Below are 25,874 nucleotides of genomic sequence, written 5' to 3'. Positions count from 1 at the left end.
AAATGCCGGATTAATTAGTTAGTAATATTATTAAATCAACTTGAGCTTGATAGTTAAAAATTGAAGACATTTGAAAACATAAATTCCAACACGATGCCAGGTGCGTTTAAACAATTATAATGGCGTTCAAAATGTATAATATAATACACTTCGGCCGCGTTCAAACAAAACCGTTGAAGAGACAAAGTGACCGAGGCCGCAGTAACGCATTAAGTGCAGGAAAAAAGGGTGGAAGGGTGTTTGGGTCAAGAAATGCCGTGCGAAACGTTGTAAGCACACGCGTGCACGGTCCACTCTTTTAATGTTTTTAGGGAAGGGGAGGGGCTACTTTTTATTTTTCCCCAATCCGGTGGTGAAGTGCCGAAATCCTCGATCGGAGAAAAAAAACGTACAATGCATTAAATAACGACCGCGTATACCGAACGTGCGAATATCATTCGATCACAATCGTCGAACTGTTCGCGACTAATCGAAATAAATAATAGTGACTCGCGGTTATCAGTGCCCGCAACGGGTTATTTATTATCAATAATTCTTAGTGGCGATGACGGGGTGAGATCGGCTTACCATCAGGCCCATATTTATGGGGGGAGGGGCACGGGTAAGCACATGCTCGGGGGCGTCAAGTTTCAGGGATGGCAAATGTTTTTAGCAAAATTAATTTTAAAAATGATGAACCTAATGAAAAAAAATATAATAAAAAAAAGAAAATAGTATGTTGTATTATGTTATAATTTGTTTAATTTGTTATTTAAAAAAAGTATTAAACGATTTTTATTTATAAGGTATATATTAATATTAAAGAATCTCAATTATGGACGAAATAATAAGTGTTATATTATTATTATTTATTTTTTGGGGGAGGGTGCCAAATTTTTAAATATGGGCTTGCTTACCATATATATATATATATATATAATTGTAATCGAGGCTTGGAACCTTTATGATTTTTTCGGTTTCGGTTCCAATTAGATTCTTATAAAAAAAAAAAACAATAAATTCGGTACGGTTTCGGTTCTGGTTCTTAAAAATTACAGAATTATGGTTCTGGTGTTTAAAGGGTTATTTTATTAAAAAAAAATCATAAAAAAATCTATTATGAACATCATACATATTATCTAAAATTATAAAACCAAATTATAGCAGTCTTATTATTAAAAGGCTTACCTAATAAATTTAATATTTTGTTTTAAAAACATCCAAAACAAATTTTAAAAATAGTATTAACTGTGTTGCATGGAGTATTATTACTAACATATTATGACAAGATCGAATTTTATATATTCGTATATATTCTTATATTTTTTATCGTTACACTATTTATTATTATTATTTGTAACACTAATAATAAAAAATTATTACTGGATACTAAATTATGAGATATTATAGGAGCATTATCTGATTTTTCGTGGAACGCGACGGCATGACGAAACGGTAATATTGATATGAGTGGTAACTTTTGGTAGGGATCTCTACGTACTTGCACGCATATGCCAATGAACAATTTTGTGATCGCGAAAAAAAAAAATGTTTATTTTTCACTCAGAAAGCTCTAATTCCAACAATTCATTGCAACGATTTCCTCAATTTGCATTCTGATAAATAACTCTAATTTCTCAAAAATAAACGAGGAATGATCAATCGAAGCACATTTTTATAATTGTATTTCGTCGACCAATATTATAATAATATATAAACTGTACTAAATTATTTAATACTTGATCATCGCATTATTTTATTGGATGTTTTGGTATAATATGTTATTTTTAACGATGGACGACACGAACTGCCGAAAAACAACTATCAAATAATTCTATAGTGTTATACGAATGTTTATAGAAATAATAAATAATAAAATAATAAAGTATAAAAGTATATAATAATAAAGTAATAAAAGTCCATGATAACATTTTATACATTATACAGGTGCGTATTTTGATCGATAATTATTTTATTATTTATCATTCTACAACATTACCAGACGTCGTCGTCCAAAACTATTTATAAATTATGAATTATAAGAAAATAATCATAACTACGAGTTTTACAAACCGAAAGTGATGTGCAAATAACATTCAACTATTATTATTTATCAGGTAAATATATTAAATATAAATAAAACTGGAACCGAAAAAACCAAAAATTATCTTCAGACAATTATCGGTTCCGGTTCTAAATTTTCAAAATGTTCCGGTTAAAATACAGGCACGACGCCATAGGGGGGGAAGGGGCAAGGTGGGGCTCTTGTCCCCTCCTAAAACAGTTCAGCCCCATCACCGGCCCCTCCACTGAAAAATATGTATGATATAATAAAGTCACAAAACATTATTTTTAATAGAACTACATCAAAAATGTATGAAATATACTTTTCAAACATTTTTAATTTATGGAAATACTTTCGTATTTTCGAAGATTTGTGTTTTAATACGTTGACTGCCACATGGCCGCCGGCGATCCAAACGATTTTATTTATTGTGAAGCCAATTGGGTAGCCGGCGACCCAAACCGAATTATTTTTCAGGGGCCGCTTGGGTCGCCGGCTACCAAATGCGACATTATCTCTTAAATGGACTTTATTTTAATACGGCTTGGAGATAGAAAAATATAGATTTTACCGTGGCGTAGACAACAAAAAGTAGATAGTTTTAAAAAAAAACGATTAAAATATTCAAACTAATGAAAGATTTATTATTACAAATTATTAAATATGAGAAAAAAGTTACTTTTATATTAAAATTATACATAAAAATGTATTGTCACTGAGTATTATATATATGTAATTTATCTTTGTTGATGATGTTGGAAACATTGGAGGCACACAAATGGTTTTGATGGGCAAATGCTACAAAATGTTGTCACTTTTTTTGCCTTGTTTACCGCTTCTCTAAAAATAATAATATAATTTATACAGTATATATTAAAAACACTTTAAATTCGAAATAATTTTAGCTTACTTATAGCCTAATTCAGAGGAATATTTTTTGTAGCATTCAGTGCACCTTCTTCTTATTTTTCTATTTCTTTGGCATTTGTTTTCAGTCTCTTCCAGTTGGTGTTTTGTCGCTAGTCTTCTATGGAATCTATTTTCAACTAATTTTGGTGTGGTAAATGTACTCGTATGTGAAACACCAGTTCTATATGAAGATTCTAATGTAAGAAGTTTATCGACTATAACTTCTCGAAATTAACGGATGCTGAGTTTTTTTTTGAAAATTATGTTGATTATACATTATTTGTGCGTTTACAACAAATGTGTTCAAAATTATTTCTGTTGCTACCTTATGATACCAACGTACACTTTTTCTCATTGGAGTACAATATGACGCCAACTGGTCAGATAAATCTATTCCAGCTTTACCAGCGTTGTAGAATAGTATAACATCTGGTTTGATTATATCTTCGTGATTTCTGGTTTTTTTCGCGGTGTTTGACATGCTTAGTAAATGTCTGGTTGAAAGCAAATAAACATCACGTTTGTCTTTGAATTTTGATACTACTACGCCCGTATTATTTTCAAGACCAAATATTTCTCCTTTCTTAATTTTTTTTTCGATAACAGTCTTTGGTAAAAATTGCCTATTTTTTCTTAAAGTTCCGACTAAGTGCGTATTTTTTGACAACATTTTTTTCTGCCAATCGCACAGACGTGTAAAAATTATCCGTGACAATTGTTTGTCCTTCATTTAAATAATTTTCACATAAATCAGATACTATTGTTTCAGATAGTGATTACCCTTTTATTGATTGTTTCCCTTCGTATATTATAATTTTCTATGTATACCCATACTTCCACACACTTTAAAAAATTTAACGTCATATTTATGAGTTTTGTTCGGAATATATTGTCAAAATTTGAGTCTGCCACGATAAGGTATCATTGATTCGTCAACGGCTATTATTTCCCCCGGTCGATGCACATTTTTAAATAAATCATTTGCTATATTTAATAATTTTCTAATTTTATACAATCGGTCTGTTTTATCTGCAGAATCATTATTTTCAAAATGCCAAAATCGAAGAATAAGCTCAAATTTATTTCTACTCATAATTTTTGATGCAACTTTGTTTTGGTAACGTTCTGCTTTGTTCCAATAGTCGGATAATTATGGCATTTTCACGAGTCCCATCCATAATAAAAGACCCAAAAAAATGTTCGATCTCAACCTTGGTTATTGGCTTCCAAGACGAAAATCTACTACCTCTTGATATTTTTTGCGAACTTAACATTTGTTGAGCATTTCTATTAGTTTCAATAACCATGAGTTGAATTATTTCGTCGGTAAGAAATAATTTGAAAAAATCTATAGGCCCACTACATTCGTCTAATATAACTAATGGTCCAGAGTTTCCAATAAAGTTGAAATGTTTTTGATAATTACCTGAAACTGTATTCCAGGTGGATTGAAGTGGTTGAACATTATTATGTTCAGAAATTGAATGGTCCTCGTCCTCGCCCTCGTCTTCAGTAGAATCTTGAAAATCACTTTCACTTTCAATTCGAAATAACGGATCAGTATCACTATCGTCAATACTTTCACTTAAAAAGTCATATGATTCATTTAATGAATCTATTATCATATGTTGATCCATTTTGTACAAAATTTAATTTTATTTAAAAAATAAAACACAAAAGTAATGAAATTCACATTTATATCAAAACGGTCACAACGAAAACGAAAGCTAGAGACGACTGACATCGAATAAATGATATATTGTCACAGAAACAATAACAGTTAAAATTATGATAAGCAAAAAAAAAAATACCAGCTAAATTTAGATTTAGAACATGACCGCCGGCGACCAATAGTGGCCCCTATATAAAGTCATATCATTTGTAGGCCACGTGCCAGCCGGCGACCCAAGAAATTTTTTATTTTTTTATTACTATACAAGGTTTACTGATTAAAACTGTATAAATTTTATCAAAATCGGACAATTAGAGCTATTTTTATAAACGTAAACATTTACGACAAATTATGTAAAAATATTATGGCCCACCACGCTCTGAAATGACTTGGGTTGCCGGCGGCCATGTGGCAGCCAACGTGTTAAGTTTTCCTACTGATATTGGTACAATTTTATACATTTTTGTTTACTTATAATATAAGATTTTCAGTTTTACTGTATGTTGCATAAACAGATATTGTGTAAAATATCAATATTTAGCTTATTTATCGTATGTTAGTACTAAAAAATTGAGAAATAAATTAAATTTATTATTTGTCTAAGGGAAAAATGTACTACAATTTCAATAAAATATGTTTTGAACTTTGTAAAATAAGAAAAAAAATTTTATCTATTACGTTTATTGAATACTAATTACTGGATGAAAATAAACAAACAAAAGTATCCCAAATAATTGCATTAAAGATAATTCAAACAGTCATCTGTTCATTACTAAACACAATTACTTTTATTTATACTTATGATATGTAAGTAAGTAAAAGAAAAATAATTATTCATTCATAAAGGTATGTAATATTAAAGTCATAAAGAAATTATTGTTTTTGTACATCATTAATCATTATAAATATAGTTGTTGAAGGTCTTTGATTAAATATTTTTAACTGTTCAAAATTGTTTACATATTATCTGTTTAGACTTTTAGAGCATATAATATAAAAACTTGTGTACTATATGGCGAATAGCTATATTAATATATATGATATGAAAATATTTATATTTTATTTAATTAATCTAAGTATATGTTGAAAAAACTTTAGCCCGTGTAAGAAAAATATTTGTCATAGAATAATCGTCAATTGTGATGCTTTACGAGTCGTGTAGGAGGTGTTTAATCGTCTTGATGATTAGACACGAGCCAAAGGAATTAAAGATAATCGCGTGTAAATCGTGGAAGTTCTCACACGACTCGTCATTGCTCGTCACTCGCCAATACGCATTTTATTATTTTATATCCCGTGTTTATGCGTAGTGGCGTGTTAAAACAATTTAATTTAATAATACATATTATAAATAAAGTGTTTATAATTTAAATTTTTAAAGTAACCTCGATTATGTTATAAATAATGGAATGGTCATTGAGTATTGACGATGACGAGGAAAGTGTATATGATGGCCGAATAATCTGTGAATTCACGAAATGCAGGAACGACATAATCGTCAAGTTAAAATACTCGGCGAGCATTTGCGATTATGATGTTGGCCAAGTACACGAATCGTGTGGGACCGGCTTAATAGGTGGTTGTCGGTGGGTGGATGTAGTACAGTCATCTTGAAACGCAAATTATGTACATGATTATTATTGCAGTCATTGTTGTCGTAATTGTTCATCCATTCCACGACGATGATCGATCATTAAACTATATTATTGTCCCGGCATACTTCAGTATTCGACGATGGTCCGCGACGAGTATTGCACGTGATGCAAGAGGATCCGGAGGTCAATTAAGCACATTATTTGATGATAATAGGTGGATCGCAGCATCAGCAATACAGCAATGATGAACATTTGGCATGCTATGTGTACACCGAATTAAGCGAATACTGATGGTTATTTAATTATTTTTTTTTTTTTTTTTAATATAGAAGAATTAAAAACTCGTTTGCAACAACATAAACTTAAGTTTTTTATTATCAATCTATATCAATATTATATTGTCTTATAACAAAAATATATCATTAGCACAAGAGTACCTATTATGTATTAAATAAATAGATATTAAGATATTGGTAGATTTGAAACTTTTAGACACTTCACCAGCAAGCAAGCGAGCAGTACTATGGATATTCAAGTCAGTAATGTTTTTAAAACGCGTCGAGGTAAAAAGTGCATAAATGTGGATAGTTATGAATATCGAACTTTAAAATCTGGTGATACAAATAAAAAATGTTCTGTGAGTGTTTTAGTAAATAAATCGATTTAAATTTTAAAAATGATAAACACGCATAACCATTGCGAGTACAACAACCGAACAATTATTCAAGAAGTAGTAAGCAGCAATTTAAAATATAAACTAATAAACTAAAAGTAAACTAATATGCCGGGAACTACAAAATACTGATAACTCTGAAATGTTTCTATATAACGATATGAAATTAATTCGATGATCCACATATGAAACTAAAAAGAAATCCTTTACTAATACATGTGCGTAAACGAGCCGTCCCATTATTATATTTGTAGCATAACGTTTTTTGCCCTTTCCTCGGATGTGTTGCAAGTGATGGTATCTCATCACCTTCGATTACTGCTTGACATACCTACCCGCCGAATGTTTCGAATATAACTTAACAGCTAGAAAACGCAAATAATTATAACGATGCTTGGTGGAATATATTAATATATTTTCCTCGAAATCACCGAATTGTAGAAACAAATATTGTTGACGATAAAATGAAAAGAAAAGAAAAAAAAATATTCGAGTTGAAATCATGAAAACAAATATTGTATAATTTTCAAACGGTAATATAACCCGGGTTTCAAGGCTGTAGTGTTCGACAAAAAAAAAAAAAAAAAAAAAAAAAAAAAAAAAAAAAAAAAACCACATTTGTAATAATTTTTTCGACGTTTTCCGCGGTCAGACGTTTGAAAACGTCGACAAAGAACAAAGACGACGGTGTGCGGGTATTGTCGAGACGACATAATATAGTGTTATTGTATATTACTGCCATTCGGTCCATCTATTTCTCGTCGCCTCGCCCGGGGCCCGGCGAAATTCTCGAAACCTAAGGCGCAGAGAGGGAGGGAGAAAACTCGGATTACGATCAAAAAGAAAATATCGTCGCGTTCGGCAGTGTATACTATTACGGGTAGCGACTGCAGGCGTTTATATGGAAGCGTGGGGGGGGGGGGGGTGAGAAGCTAACCACGGCTGAGGATAGAAGCAGAGAGGGTGTGTAATGTGCGCTGTTTGCGACACAATGACAGGAGTGCAAAAAAGGTGGCGAGGGATGGGTTACGTTCTTGGAGTTCTCATTCGATCTGTAACAACTCGAAATCCGAGCAAACAGATGAATGATAGAGGAGAGCACAATGACCGAGGGCCCTGCGATCCGCGACAAAACAAACAGCCACTATCATCGTGGCGTACGGGTACAGAGCTGAGAGCAGCGGCAGACGACGAGAGTGAGCCGACGGGCATCCGCCTTCCCAGCGTGTGTTCCGTGCCCGAAATCGGAAAGCGTTCCGCGATACGATGTACTTGTTTGTATTATTGTACAAAGTATTTCGTTGCCGTTTGGTATGTAGATAGACGCGGACGCCGAGCGAACGTATACACCCGCGGACGTGTAATATAAATACGCGCTCGCAGTACGTGTACGGCGAACGTAGTACGTATTATACTTCTACGGTAAGCTTTCAAACTTTGTATAATATTAAGACAAATACGAACATTTTTAACGAACGAATCAACAGTGGCAGTGGAAATACTGTAGTTTTTGGCGAGTTTTACGGGTTGGTGTAAACAAATAATAATAGTAATAACAATAATACTTCTACTACTGTTACTACTACTACTACTACTACTACATCTGGAAAACTCGGAGGCGGTAGCGAAAAACGTATATAATAAAAGGATATGCGGTGGTGGTGCTTGGGGATGGGAAGGGGTGCGCTGAACAAACAGACCGACTGCGTGCAACGGGGAAAACATATATGTATATTCATTGCCTGCGCTCCCTCTCTGTCCTCCCGCCACCACCGCCGCCGCCGTTGTAGTGTATATATAACTTTGTTGTGTATTATGTTTGTCGACGGACTGTGAATAAATAAAGAACAAGTTTTTAGAGTTTCTGCGGTGATGGCACGACGGGAAAAACGGGAGTTCGCATTATATACGTGTTTTTATTGTATTTTCATAATACACCACCAGCAGCCACGACCAAGTATACTTTACTAGCGGTAAAGATAAATACAAAAGTATTGCAGTTTATATTATAAAATAATAATAATATTCCTATATCACACACGGAATTGGAACTTTTTCATCCGTGTGTAAAATCCCGTAACGAGTCCAAAATTATCAATAATTTGACTTGATATTTGTCTTTGGAACAAAGACCACCGCGGGCAGCGTTTTAATTTCATAAGTCAGTGACGCTTAACCAACCATCATCATTAATCGTACTTGCAAAGGAGAGGGGGATTCGCGAGAATAAACATTTGAATACGTCTGATTACATAGCATTATAATTTGCTTCATTTTTGTTTATTTAATTTGATCTTCCTAATAACCCACTTTGATTTTAATACCACCTCAAAGTTGATCTTACGAAAAAAATCAGATTTATGATGGCACTCGATGTTTTTGAAATAAATTCTGTGATTTAGATTTTATTACATAGGTACCTTGTCTATTAATAACCTTAAAACAAGTGCTGCTTAATATTGTTCGTGTACCTACGTTGAACCAATTTCACGAATATTTGTTTTAAATATTTGCAAAACGAATGAAACGTTTAGAAGAAAGTTAAATAGTGTTTTTCTGATTATAATTTTCGTATTCTACATCCAAACAATCGTATCTACTTAACGTGACGACGACTTTATTTTCAACACTATACTATGTTGTTGTACACGCGATAATTCTGACCATAAAATTAATATTTTATTTTATTGCCCATTGGGACAATATTCATATCTATTCAAAGTTAGACTTAACAGCAGTCTTCACACCGTCTCACACGCTTGCAACAGAATTAAGGAAAAGTTTACGCCGCCAGTTATACATTGTTAAGTTGTATCTATATTTTCGTCATGGTTGCAACTCTCGTCCCGCAGTTGCCAACTGATTATCATGGAATGGCCATCGTTTACTATGTACTTTTAGCAGTTAATAATTTATTATATTCGTAAATAGGTTCAAGGTAAATTTTAATTCGGTTATTTGTAGATCACTCTCTATGCGCAGTATTCGTACAATACGACGGGCGTATTTTTACAATAGAATTTAAACAGTGTCATTTAACCAGGATTTTTATATTTTTACCGGTACGGACCAATTATTAAATCATATAGTATTTATTCGTCCGTATGTTTGACCTTTATGAAGGTAAGTATTCGATTGTGTTTTAATCTTTTCACCCATTTCCATCTTCAAAATATTAAACAATGTTTACACAACATAAGCATATGTAATATGAATTGTTTACATCATTATTTAAAAACAACGTATGAAAAATAAAGAGTGACTTTATAAACCAAATACATATAATTTGTAATGAAAAAATAAATGGTATTTTTATCTGGCATTCGTCAATTGCGCCGAATTTGGGACACTACCTGTATAGTATACATCAATTGCGCCGGTTAAAAAGGTATACATCTATTGTGCCGGTATAACAACTATACAGGACAAGTAAAAATTATAATGGCTAAAAACAAAAATTAAAATCAAACTTATCATTCTATATACTTGGTATTATTTACTCTATAGTAGATTATATATATACTTACACTAATCCTACAAATTTTGAAAAGCTCTTAGGTCTAATATTAAAATTAGTTATGTCTATTTTACTATTTATTTTTTATTTTTTTGTCATAAATGTAGAGTTTGGTCTATTTGCGATAACTTAGTGAACACGTATTATGATTGTTGCGTTACTTTATTCTTAAAACTTCATAAAAAACAAAAGTATTTGGATGGGGTAAATAAAAATATTTCCCAAACGCTGAGCGAAATGTCTCACAGGCATTTGTTGTTCTTTTGTCTGATATGTTACACGATGACCAATGATACGGGGGGAAAAGTTGCATTTTCATCAGTATATGTATCAATGAGGTGATCACAAAATGTATTAACTCGAATATCGATCAGCGCAATAGATAATACCTATAAATTATACCCTTTTTATAGCAGCCCAATGGATGTATAACTTTTTTCCATCCCATAATTTTTCTTTCTTTACCTGCGATTTTCGGTGCAATTGATAAAAAACTTTTTTATCAACTCCCATGGGTGGTGAATTTTATATTGGTTTATAGTAACAATTATGAAATTAAATTAGGAAATTTATTGACAGATAAAATTTGATAGATACATAATATTACACTTCAATGTTCAATGAAAGTTAATATGTTTCATTTTATTATTAATTTTTTATACTCGAATAGTTTTTCTTTGATTATCTATACAACAAATTTGTAGGTTAACATAGATTTTCAGAAGTTTTCCACTGCACATTGAAGAATTGTATAAAAGTTTACAATTGTCTTCCATTCTCAATTATTCATTTTCATACGCACACAACTGTAAAATGTAAAAATATTATATGTAGTTATATTTAAATTGGAGTATTATAACATCAATGACACAATACATTTGAAAATACTTCAATATCAAATTAATTTTGAAATGCATGACTTGTCATCTGCAAATGATTACGAACAGATGTGCATTTACAACCAAAATACGTTTAATTATATATATATATATTAGCATTATTATTTTTTTGGTTTTCCTTTATTAACTTTTCCCTTTGTGAACAGAACAAATATATTATAAACGAATCATTATTTTATTTTATAGAACACTGAATATAAATATGCTATTATTTAGTAAATGTATACAATTACATATTGTTTTCATGATAATTTTTAGACTTTTCGACTATAAAATTAAAAACCAATAGATTTCCAACAAATAATTTTACTATGAGTTGGTTGAATATTTTGGACAGTATTAACTAGGACTTATTTATATATTTAACTTCATAGTACCGTATATTAAATGCCGTAGTAATAAAATATTGGAAATAATGTAAATGGATGCAATTGATATAAATTAGTCAAATGTCAAATTTTTTAAAGCCAAGTTTCACTAACTCGCTCTTCGCTATTGCTCGTTAACTACTAAACGTATGAACTTGAAATATATTACCTCTAATAATTTAGATGTGCAATAAGAAGAGATTTTTTGAAAATCACGCTATGTAAATGAATATATGGCACAGTATAATTCAATAAAAAATAATAATATTCGAATTTACAAGTATTTTACGATTTTTTCAATCTAAAATTTTTAGGCTAGATATTTGTGTATTTTTTTTTAATCTAAAATATTAAAAATCTTCCGAGCGGATCCCTGTTAATATTAAATAAATACTAGTGAATTGAATCAAACTTTTATACTTGATAGCTTGTAATATTGAATACAAATAGTACTATTTTACTTCCTCAATTTATAATGTAACCAGACTACCTCTATTTTATCGTCTTTGTTTTGTATTGTTAAATGATTACACTAAAAATATAAATTTATATATAAATTAATAGCCTATTTTATATTAGCCATTGTTATGATGTTTGTTGGAAATTATATACTAGTTTGATATATTTATAATTTCTATGTACTTCAACTAATTATATATAAACACGATTCAGATACATGACTTGCATGCCAATACTTTAAACTAAATATTTTTACAGATTAACGGTTGTTAATTTTATTGGTGATACATGTATTACTTTATTATAATATATATCACATAAAGAATATTTGATATGATTCGTGAATACAATGTTTATTTTTAGTTAAAACTTAATAAATCTTTCCTTTGTTATATCATGGAATGGTAATTCAAAACATTTCCAATTGTATTTTATTTTACAGTCACTTGTTGCATTTTCATTGGAGAACAATATTTCTTTTCAATTTTAATATAGGAATTACGTTAAACACATTACAATACAGATAAGTAGGTACAGTAGTAAATCTGGATATGGTTCAACCACAAGATATTGAAAATTCTTACCTTATAGGTCATGATGAACCTTAACCTGGGGTGAAATCGTATTTTATTAAATTTAAGGACAATAGTAAGATGATCATACTCATATAATTTTTAAGAAAGCTCGATATTTATAATTTCGCTCATCCGCTCAGTCGGACTTTTTTTTAAAACTACATGTTCCTAAAATAAAATCTTCTGAAGACACTGAAGATTTCAAAAATAAATTGCATATTATTTCAATGAATTAAATAATATCTAATACATAAAAATCTGCAACTACCTAAAATACAAAAATTATTAATATAGATATCAAAATACATATCAAATAGAAATAAATCGTGAAACAAAATATGAAAACTTTACATATACGCACTGAATTTTTGTAGAAATATAAAATTCGGTATAAATATATGAATTATTCAATAAAGTATAATTAAAATAAAGTATTATTCACTGCAGAGATAACAGAAAACTAATTTTGTACTTGTATGTTATAGCTTCAATAGTCTCAAAATATGTGTCCCAATTATATAATATAATAATTGTATTATATAATTGGGACACATATTGTAATAATAATTACAATATTATATAATTATTATATAATATTGTAATTATTATTATCCAAGTGATCTTGATTTTAGACACAATGAAAATAATAATTTTAAAATCCTGTACCGTCGAATCAAATACAATATTTTGAAGACCCGATTAAAAAGTATTTTTTACTAGAAATGGGAGAAAAAATGCTTTCGTTGATTTAGAAAATATTTATTTAAGTATAAATTTTAACGAATCCTATTTTTTCATTATTGTGTATTTTTCTTTTTATTTCTTTATATGAATAATTTGTTGCTTATTCATGTAATACGAAAACAATAATATACAAACATTGAGTTATTTTATTTTATTTTTTTCGTTTAGACGCCAGTAACGGTAACTGACAAAGATGAAACGGTAGTAACGACAAGTATTCTACATTTTAAGCTCCAAGAACCAACATCTGTAGTCATAGATGCAAATGACGATAACGAATCAACCTTAGTCTGCCGAGCATACAATCCAGCCATCAAGACAATTGATCATCATTACATTGAAACCAAAATCACATTGGACGTACATTGTAAGTTCATAACCAAATATTTTTGCACGGCCCTAACCTTGTATTTCATTTTACATTTATTCAAACGATGATAAAAAAAGCAATCTAAAAATTATTTTCAATGCAACAAAAACACGAAAATATAGTTTCTTTTCGACACATCAATACACACATATAAACACTCGTAAATATTTTCGTTTTATATCCTTACTTCATTGGCTTCTTTTTTGAGATAGCTTCTACTTACATTAAGTAATTGTAATAAAATAAATTAGATTCATGCTACTTATACAGCTTAGATTAGATATTCTATTATATTTTGCTTTACAAGGAAGTGTAGAATCTAGAGCAGTAATTATATTTTAAATTCTTAATTTCTTACTGCCTGTGTTGGTAACATTTCTTCATGAATTTTTTTCTATGATTTCTCAGGAAACAACAGTTTAATTTGAGAAATAAAAAACAACAGATCTTACTTTATATAATGTTATTTTAACATAAAAGGGAATCACACATGAAGATAAGTTTGCATTTTTTCTCGGTGGTACGACGTGGAGTGCACTATTGGCATGTACTGGGGTTACTTATAATATTTTCATACAGATTCTTTAGTAAGACCTATCAAATTACAACATGTGATGAGTTATGATTATCTGATATATGATATTCATATCAAAATAATATATATGCTAATGTATAACCGATAATACTATAATAATATTATATAATAAGATATATAATATTATACAATTAGTGACTATTAAGTGATTATGGTTTGCTTGTAATGTACAATAATTGAATAATATTAATTAGAATGATTATAGATTATATTAATTATTTAAATTATATTATATACATATATGATTAATGAATAACTAAATTATTTTATTTTTATTACTAATGTATAGCTAAAATGTATTATAGGTATCATTCATTGTAATACATATTATATTAAATATTTAAAAATATTAGTATATGTACGCTTTAAGCGTGTTATAAATAATAGATATTATAAATTAAATGAACGATTGAGTCGACATGATTTCCTAATCGTTTCTCTTGGGTTTATTATATTACATTCATTTTTTTCGACAAATATAGAAGTATTATATTGTTTACGTTTAGCGAATATTTTCGATTTTTTTTTTATTTCGGTTGCAAGCAATGGTTACCAATATTCTTACGATATTGGATTTACTCATACGTTGCGATTAGTGACAATATCTCAAGTATAGTTGAATACCATAAATTCAGATATATTTTCTATTCTCTTTGGAACCCACAATGAAGGGAGAACGGTTTCCCAATCTTCTCCTGCATATACTTTCTATTCATCATTGAGTAATCATTAAGTTTTCCATTTTATTCGAATTTCATCTAGTTAAATATCGAATTCATAATTCAATAAATCCTATTAAATGTGTTGTTAGTTGTTTATATTTTACTTCGGTGAAATTATACTCCCTATTTGGACGAGAACCAAAGTGCATTACAATGTATAATATTTTACATTATAGTAGTATTTTTTATTGTTCAATAGTCGATTTTTAAATGTTTTTTTTTTCTTTTGTTGTCTAATATTATTTATTGTTGATCGCTTTTTACAAGTATCGTTAGTCACTGTCGTCGACGACCGTGTTTAAAAGATTTGTTTAAAGGAAAAATTATGTTGGTAATTATAATAAAAATCTATGTAGATGACGTAGAGTAACATGTACACATATCACACCTATACTTATACCTATATAAAATTATTTGTACGTCCTTTCTGTTTCGGATGAAACTGGTACAATTGATTCCGATTTAATCTCGTGTATAAACAATTATAAGACTAAATCTTTATTACCATGTTTATTATTTATTAAAATATATTATAGTTTGATTGTGCAAAAGAATACGTTCTCAGTGAATAATATTGGCCTTTTGCTATTATCGACTTAACAATTCAAATTTATACTACAAGACCATAAATACATGTCTATAACCTACATATTTTTCTTACAAATATATAAATATAAATGTATTTTATTTGTGTTATTTCAAGACCCTCCCATAGTTCATTTACAATTTGGCAATCGTATGTTGGACACGGGAAGCATAGGTCCTGGAGAAGACGTGTATTTCGAATGCGCGGCCCGAGCCAATCCATCAAGTACCATCCGTTACAGTTGGTACCATAACGTGAGTAATCGATTTTACTAGTATTTATTTGAATTGCAATTCCTAAAACTGTATACTTAGGTGATAAAATATTGATGTATTTTACTTATATTTTTAGATTCTATTTAACAAAACCTTTTTATTTTATACGCCATAACGGAAATTCTTTAGACTTATATTAATATGTAATTAACTCTGCGTAAGTTTCGCGCCAGGTTCTCATTCTAATGTATCAGAACCATTGTTATTCTGAAACTTGATATTTTGGGTGTTATAGTTGTACCACTCATATTTTGTAATAACAATACGTAATAACCAATGTCCATTAAGTATATTGTATTTACTGAGTAATCTATATTTTTCATGAAGAATAAAAACATTATAAACTTTCAAAGCTTAGAAAATAGACAAACAGAATGAAAAGACAAATAATTAAATTTTAGTTAATTTTTATAAAATAGTTTAATTAATTTTCAACTTATTCCAACATTTCTAACTTTAATTTAAAATAGAAAAAAAAGTGTATTATTTTATCATTATATTCCATTTACAGCGATTGTATTATGTATCTAGGCTTAACTATGGAGATAGTTAGGAAGCCGTCCTTAAGATTTACAAAGCCTAAGACGAAAACACTTGTAATATTTTTTAGCTATTATATCTACTCTAAACCATATGAGGACATTAATAAGTTTTGTCACTCAAAACATTTTGTCAGTACCTCACTAATTACAATAGAAAAAAGGTTTTTTTTTATAAAATATAACTAGGTGAAGAAAATAATTTTATAGAAAACATAAAACATTTTTTTTTTTTTTATTAACTTATATATAATTCATTAATCGTCATTTATTGATATTTATACGAATTTAATTTAACGTAATAAAATATAAATTAACTGAAAAATACTAAAAAATACAATAAAAAAAAAAATTTCATATTCATCACTATCGTTATAACTGGATTGAACTTATACTTTTTCAGAATTAATATCGTCATTATCACTCAATTGGAAATTTGCATTTATTTAACTTAACATTTTACCACTTTCGGTACCATTCTAGAATTTTTTTTTTTAAATGTGACTAAAAAGTTTTTTGGACGTTAATATTGATGTTCATTAGAAATATTAAGTTTTTGTTTTTCAGTACCACTTTTAAATTTTTAATATTATCATGTAATCGATCAATCACTATAATATTATTAACCACACCTGATGTTAACAGCCAACGAACACACTCTAAAAACTAGTGATGACATAAAATAGCATTAGCAATGATTTTTTCACATTAATTTCAAAGTAGTAGACACAAATTGCTAGTCAGATACTGAGAGTGATTGTTATTTTATGTTTATCATATATATATATATATGTATATAAGGTTCATTATAAATATGATATTGTAGAAACAATCACTGTTATAATGCTATTTTATTGTTCGATAATTAACAATATCATACTGTGATATTAGTATAATACATGAGTTGCGAATACGATAATGTTATTAATAGATATTTCAGTAGTTATACATTTGACCTGCTTCGTTATTTTAATATTATTTTTGATATATTCTAATTTTATATAACACACAATTTAAATGCTACGAAAATAAAACAAAGTTTAAAACCAAATTTACTACTTTTTTTTCAAACGTGAGGCCCCAAATTGAAGCGAAAATTGCGAATCCCAGGGTCTAGGCAACTCCCTCATCCCTTAAGGACCACCCTAGGGGTAGTAGAGAGATTATATAATAATTTTATCATTTCTTAAATGACTAGTCAACCCCGAGAAAATATAATATATAATTAAAAAATTAAACGTAGAACATCAGTTGTTGAGCTGCGGACGATACCTATATTGTTTTATTTATTATGATATATACTATTTGCGAAATTTGAAAATACTTCATACAGGCTATACCACTCTCTCTCTTTCTCTCTCTCTCGATGTAGACATATATGTGAGTCGCTTTCATGTAGTTAAACTGTTCATTTCATGATATAGAACCGTATTTTTATACTTCGTGAATAATTAAAAAAATAAATGTTGTAAATATTTTTCATAAAATAGACACAACAATTTCGTATTGTGTAATTTACTTTTTCACCATTAGGCCTTTTTGCCCTTCCATTTTGTGAAATAAATGTATTCTCTTTAGAAAAAAAAAAAATTATAAATTTATATTATTTTATTATTTTTTACTCTTTAATAAACATATATTTCAATAATCATTTTTTCTTTTTCAATTTTGTAAAATCGTGATCAATTATGTATTGTATATTTTATTCTTATACGATCAACAGTGTATAAATATTATAAAATTAAGCCCATAAATTATTTTTATGACTTTCGAGTCATTTTTTTTTCTTGACTACAAAAAAAAAATTTATGATAAATCTTGTATCCAATTTTCCAGCTTTAAATAAAAAAATTATATGGATATTTGTTTACTAAAATGAAGTTGATTGTCATAATTTGTATAGTTTTATCAAATTTAATATACAAACATTCATACAATTTTTTTCAAACTTAACTCAATATTTCTTTATCAGTAATATATATAAGTAGCATTTTATTAAATTTTCAAGACTTTCTGTGAAATCATAATTCTTTTATCGATATATTTAAAAGAACTAAGAAAACATGATATGAAAATAGCTTATAACAGTCTTTTGAAAATCATACTATAAATAGCAAACAGTAATAAAAACATTTTAAATTTGTATACCATAAACACTGCTTTTTTTGTACCTTTTGTGTAGTTTTTGCAAATTCTTAAGAAAAGTATTGGGAAATTCATAAAATAACCCACCTTCGAATTACCAACTAATCGTAGACAATATTCCCTATCAAAAATTTCTTTTGATGAATCATAAATACGAAAAAAGACACATCATGGTAAAACAAATACATTCCACGTTTCATTCAGAATTTTAAAATCTAAACTTAACAATATATTCAAATAAATTACTATTAGTAAGTTAATTAAATATCGAAAGAGCGTTTTCTTTAATATTGAACATAGAGAAAGTATTATAAATTAAAATAATTAAAAATATATATAAGGTGTTTTTGGAATGGATGAGGACACAAGTATACGCGTACTCGCTGTGATGACCCAAAGTAGATTTTTTTGAAATTATTTTTCAATCTCCAAAATCTTAGTTTATTCAATTTATTATTAGGACATTACCTTAAATGTAAAAATAAACACTTTAGTTGTATTTTTTGCAAAATTCTCATACGAATCGAGACGTTACACTGTTTTTGGGCTATCACGCGTTTTTCACGTTCGAGTCACCGACTAAAAGAAAAGTCGTGTGACACATCGATTCATATGAGAACACTTTAAGATAAACAGTGGTGATAGTAGTTTGTTGTTTATCCAGCGGTGTCCATAGATTGCTCGGTTTTCGATTAATACAACCGTTTCGTAAGTGTTTGCTAACCGGAAAAACATACCGACAATTAAAAAAATCGGTTCGTAATTATAATAATAATATTCGCTATGATGAAACACCAATAGAATCATAAGCATAACCGTTGCGTAAGTTCACATAAACCAGTGGTGCCCAACCCGCGGCCCGCGGGCCACATGTGATCCGCAAAGATATTATATGTGGCCCGTTACGAATTTTCTAAAATAAAAAAAAAAAAAATTAAATGTATGAACATTTTTTGATTCATAATGTTGTTTGATATTAAATTTTTTAAAAACTGAAACCGTTTCACGACACACAAGACAAACGGCTTTTCCATTAATTTCAATGAAAAAGTAATTTATAGACCATTAAAAATTGGGCAATCATCAATATATTTACGTTTTTTTTCTATCTGCCATTTTCATACGCAAACTTTACAATTAAATATCGATATCACCCGTGTACTTAAAATAATGTAATGATAAAACTAATGTGTACCTACGATGTGTACCTCAATTCATAATCTTTTCAATAGACAATAAAAGATAAAAAAACAAGTCCAATATATAAGATTATTTTTGTACTTTTATACTTTGTGGCCCGCTTGAAGATAATTGTTTACCAAAGTGGCCCGCCAAACGAAAAAGGTTGGACATCACTGACATAAACGGTAAATGTTCGCGAGCACACGTTATATTTACAAAAACGCTGCGCGCACCGATAGAGGAGTGATAATTTACGATAATAATGTTGTTGTTTTATTATTATTCTCGCATAAGGGACCGTGCGCGGTAGAACTATTATTAATAGCGAACGTTGTAAAATACGGTTGGAAAAATGATTTAAAGGACGAGAAGAGACACGCATGTCCTCGTGCGCAGCGTTAGTTTTATATTTTCTGTTCACGGATGGAATGGTGTACGCATACGTTGCCAGTCGGTAGATTTATACGCCGTAACGGCAACAGTAATTTTGTCGTTGGCGCTCACCTTCACCACACGCACCGACAATAATTCTCGGGCGCAGGCCAATGGTGACGGAAAGAGGTTCGTTTACAGGGATGAAAAACCTAACGGCCACGGGACGCACGACCGAGTACGCGTGTACGCCGTTGCGTGCACTAACCGTGCACTCGCCGGGGGCGGATTTGCAGTAGGTCAGACTGTTTTTCGGCAGCCGACCTTATTCAGGATGTAACTGGATTACAAACGCGTGTACCTTTTAATAGAAAAACACAATGTGATAATATGTTATGTGTTTTTAGGCTTATCGTTCATCATTATTAGGACTCGGATTTACATGGAAATATGTATTTTCACTGTGACTTGATAAATTAATTTAGTGATAAATTCGTTTCAAGAGATTTCCGATGAAATTAACTATATTTTACTTTACACATTTTTGCATATTTCTCAATAATTCCAGTTTTTCTTACATATTTCGATCATTTGTCCATTTACGATTTATTAATAATTCAAAATAGACAATTTCCCGTGTTTTTAAAAGTAATTAAAAAAAATCAAAGTATGTTAAATATTTCGATATTTCAATATAATTGACTAGAAAAATGACTTTAGTTTAAAGTTTGAGACTTGTAGAAGAAGCTGTAAAATGCAAATTAATACAAAAAATGTAGAATGGGAGTTGCAGTAAAAAAAGCACAGTGTATTAAACATAAATCTTGGTTTGAACTGTCTACAATTAATTAAAGATATGCCTTGCGGATATAATGGGGTAATATTACAGAATGAGCTCACTCCTTTAGACAGTGGAAATATGAAATTTGCACCCATTACCTCTGTTGAAGTCGAGTACTTATTTAGTCGATACAAATCTGCGATCAAAAACTCGTATGTTACGACCGAACCGTAGATAATTTAACTTTGAAAATTTGAACATGTATATGGTATCTCATAGCCATCAAGATCGAGGTGCAATTTTTCAATAATTTCAATTCAAGTGTCTTAATTTTTTTATTTTCATTTTTTGTCATTCATAAAGCGATTATTATTTTTTTTTATTCTATATTTTCATTTTATTATCATTTATAAATATATTTATATTTATATATTTTATTATATATATTTATAAAGCGATTTGTTATTACATATATTGATTATATATATAAATTTAAGCCCTAATGAATACCGTTGAAAACATTAACATTTATTTCATGGAGGATTCCTTCTTACACGTGATCCGGCGTAGAGACGTTTTACCGTACTGTACAATTAAATGAGTGGTGTCATTTGGATGGTGGCAAACCAGAGTCGGGCAACATTTTATTTAAATAATTATTTGAATAAATATGTAATCGAATAAAAAATGTTCAAATAATATTTAAACCTAATCATTCGAATAAAATGTTATCTAAATAATGCCCTACTCCGGTGGCAACCGGGAGCATTTTCCCCGGTCTAGTATTAACTTCAACCTAGAGTCGGCACACTTAAAAAATATAACAAATCTTCAAGAGGCCAATTTTGTCAACAAATATTAACTGTGAGTCAGCTGACCTGAATCCCTTCTCTAGATCCACCCCTGCTCGTGGTCCGTGCATCTCTTGGCAACGATAGGTCCTAGGGGAACGCGATTTCGCTAGCGGTCAGGCGATAAGTAATATTATCGCTCACGTATAAACCAAACCTTTTTTTTTTTTTTTTTTTGTTGTTTTCGATATGAGCAACTGACATTGCACTGGTCGTTTATACGGAGCCGATTCGTTAGAATGCTATCTAATTCGTGATTTAAATGACATCCATTACTAGCACATTGTTAACACTTATCCGTTCACGAGTCGTACTAAAAATCAATCGAAATCGTTTGTTTATTCCTGTTGATTATGTTATTTGGACCTGCATCATCATTTTTCAAGACCGTGGATGATTCCAGTGACGATAAACCGATGATAACGATTATAGTGTTGCGAATTAGTGATTTGCGTAGGTTATACGTTTCTAATGAATAGCTCCGCGCGTGTAAACGGTCCGAAGTGTATTTTTTCCGTAGACTCGATAGTGGAAACAATCCGAAAAAATATTCGGACCAACAGATCGCCCATCTTACAATTCGGACACTCGCTCGTCCGCTCGCCCGCCCGCTTGGCTAAGATGTAACCCGTTGCTGTTCAGATGAGAAGACGACGTACAGTGGTCCAAAAATGAAAATAGTCGGCCAAAAATCTAATTTTTTCAAAACTAGTTAAAAATAATATATTATAAATTAATTAAACAATATTTTCATTTTTAATTATGAAGCAATAAAAAAATTATACAATATAATTCTGTATTATGGGGAATAAAATATTTTTAATGATAATCATAAAATATAATATTATTCCTTTTTAAATATTTGTTATTAGAAGATATTTAAAAATAGTTAATTTACGTAAATTATATTATTCTGAATATTCATCACTACTATCATTCGTGTAATTTTAGGAATTAAAGCCATATTTATAATTTTTTTTTATTTTGTATATAAAAATTTTTCAGAATAAATTGATTGATTCACCAAAATTCAACTGCTTACTACAATGAGTTGCGCAAATATGCACAGATAAATATTACATAGGTACTTTTGTACTGTAGATAATGGTTTATTAGATCATACCAATATGTCTGTGAAGCTTGGTGAAAAAACATTAATTTTATAGATTTTAAATACGTATGGATTTATCTTTGTAATATTTAGAAACGTATACATTTCCACTACTATTACAGGTCAATAATAATCGTCATATAATAACTGGGGGTCATTAAATAATATCAGTAATTCATCTATATACATAAAAAATGAAGCCAAAAATTTATAAGAATTCATCAATTGAGAACGGTTGGGCCGATTTGGCTCAAATTTTTTTTTTAACTGTTCATAATTGCCAGGAGATGGTTTTTACGAAAACAATTTTGGAAAAACTCTTTTTTTAAAAATTTTTTTGATGATTGATTTTTTGAGTTCCGGTATGTTTTTTCGAATTGAAAAAGCTATAGCGCGCTTTAGCTTATAAAATTGTCCATATGATATAATTAATTCTTAAAATAGGACCCCCGGCCAACACCAAAAAAATGGATCAACATGGTGAGTGAGTCACAGTGTTTGTTACCATACTCCTCCAAAACGGTTTAACCGATTTTAATGAAATTATGTATATACATGTATATTTGGTAGGTTTGTGAATAGGTTTTTATCTATTTTTTATACTCCTAAGTGCTATTGTTTAATAAATCAGAGTTCAATTTAATAATTTTTGACCCGGTCGATAACTGAGCAATTGAAAATTAATTATTAAATGATACTATTAAAAAACTACTAAAAACTATTTAAAAACTATTAATTTTACTTTTAGTATTAAATGATGGATATTGCATAAATATTAAACAACAAGATCCCGCAACAGGTACCAAAACAAACAATAATGTTTATTTGAAGGATTTTTATGCATATCGGTTTGTGATTAGATGCGATTAGGACAACGTTATTCTACGATGTCGTGAGTTTTGTCAACAATTCATGGTCGACATGTATGTAAAGATAGAGAGCGAACGATGCTATTTAATCAAAAAAAGCTGCGTGCGGAAGGTTCTCAATTAATTGTAAGATATCGGTGATGGGAAAGTTACTACAGATGAAACGGGATGCATACAATTACAGACCGATTTCTGCACAATCATTGATTCGTAAGATGCTCTCATTGACCAGATATTTCTCAATGTACACAGACAATACACAAAGTGGCTGACATGACAATGAGTGGCTGACAGAAAGAGCAATTTTAGCAACAAAAAATGTGAACGTCAATGAATTGAATCTCAAGATAGAACATTTGTTACCAGGAGACTTGGTGTCATACAAACCTATTGATCCAGTTTGCGATGCTACTGAAGCTGTAAATTATCCAACAGAATTTTTAAACTCATTGGATTTACCAGGCATGCCACCGCATAATTTACAATTGAAGGTTGGACCTCCGGTTATTTTGCTTCGTAATTTGAACCTACCACGTTTGTGAAACGTGGTTAGTCATTAAAAAAGTAATGAAAAATGTTATCGAAGCCATAATTTTAAATGGCAAATTCTGAGATGAAAAATATATTATTACCGCGAATCCCTATTATACCCACAGATGTGCCAATACAATTTAAACGCCTTAAATTTCCAATTAGATTGGCATTTACAATGACTATAAATAAGTTTCAAGGCCAAAAGATGTCTGTTTGTGGCTTAGATTTGATCACATCATGTTTTTCACACGGATAATTAGACGCAGCGTGCTCTCGAACCATCTGGTTTGTTTGTGTTGGTGAAAGATGGGATAAAAAAAAAATATTGTACACTCTGTTGCATTAAGGGATTAATATTATTTTTTAATAATATTGTCATAATTAACGATATATATAATTTTAAAGGATCATTTTGAATAAAGAATTAAAAAAAATAAATGTTTGATGTTTTTTTCATTTTTGTATTTCGTCACTGTTCACAACACTCCATATCTTTTCCACTTATATACCACATCCTTACACACTTATATTAAATAAGTTATGTTTTCTAGCAAAATATTCTCTAAAAATAATTTATATGTCAAAACAACGTTTTTCGGTTCAGCTAGTATATTATATATATTAAATGAAAATATTTTGGTTGACTTTTATTATATTTGGTGGGGACAATTTAATTAAGAAATGATTACCGAATAAAAAATTGTAGTATTTGTTAAAATAATTTATTTTCTCTACTTAAATGTTTTATTTTTCCATGAATATAAATACATTACACAATTATTGTTTTACAATTACATACCTTAAGTTTTGTAGAAATGATATACAAAAGAAAAATTTTGATTTTTTGAAATTCAAAAAAATCATTTTTGGCCAACTATTTTCATTTCGGACCACTGTGCGATGGATCGTGCACATCAGGATGGGAAACGGCTTATTCGACCACGATAAGTGGACATGATGGACGGCGGGTGCACGGGGCCGACGACGGTCACGCAAATGCCCAGAGGGCGCGCACACCTCACGGACAGTGGCGTAGCTATCATAGGGCAAAAGAGGGGCAGTTCCTCGGAGCTCCTGAGCACAGGGGGTACCTTAGACATTTCTAAAACTATACTTCTCTAAAATCATTGACAATGTTGATGGTATTTTAATAATAACTTTCCAAATCGTACGTGGTAGTTCCAGTAACAATCAGTATTGAAGTAGAATATTAATAGTACATGCAACATTCGTCTATTTTTAATTAATTTATTTATCATTTCGTATTAAATAAGTATTTACATAAAAAAAAAAAAAATACAATATAATGTTTATACCTTGAATTTGCATGTAAAGATAATATCACTTTGGTAGCCTAGTAGGTAGATACGGCACCGGGGTCCTTTTATGTGAGGCTACACCACTACTTACGGACGAGCCGTGTGCATCGCGGATCGGTGGTTTGTCAGAAATCCAAATCTGCTATTGATACTTTGAATAAACTATCC

The 25,874-nt window shown here is 29.8% G+C and overlaps 1 protein-coding gene across 2 annotated transcripts in view; it reads left to right on the top strand.

The window, feature by feature from the left end:
* Window positions 1-25,874, top strand: part of LOC112686242 — a 245,020-nt gene that overhangs the window by 174,153 nt on the left and 44,993 nt on the right. For both annotated transcript variants that reach the window (XM_025558448.1, XM_025558449.1), the window contains exons 8-9: window positions 13,624-13,822; window positions 15,846-15,982. In XM_025558448.1, the coding sequence (XP_025414233.1) occupies window positions 13,624-13,822; window positions 15,846-15,982 (336 nt within the window). The remainder of the gene's footprint in view (window positions 1-13,623; window positions 13,823-15,845; window positions 15,983-25,874) is intronic.

Source organism: Sipha flava, unplaced genomic scaffold, assembly GCF_003268045.1.
Source record: "Sipha flava isolate LNK unplaced genomic scaffold, YSA_version1 302_pilon_pilon, whole genome shotgun sequence".
Taxonomy (NCBI): Eukaryota; Metazoa; Arthropoda; class Insecta; order Hemiptera; family Aphididae; genus Sipha; species Sipha flava.
The sequence above is the reverse complement of the archived record's forward strand: the minus strand, read 5'-3'. Positions and strand labels throughout refer to the sequence as shown.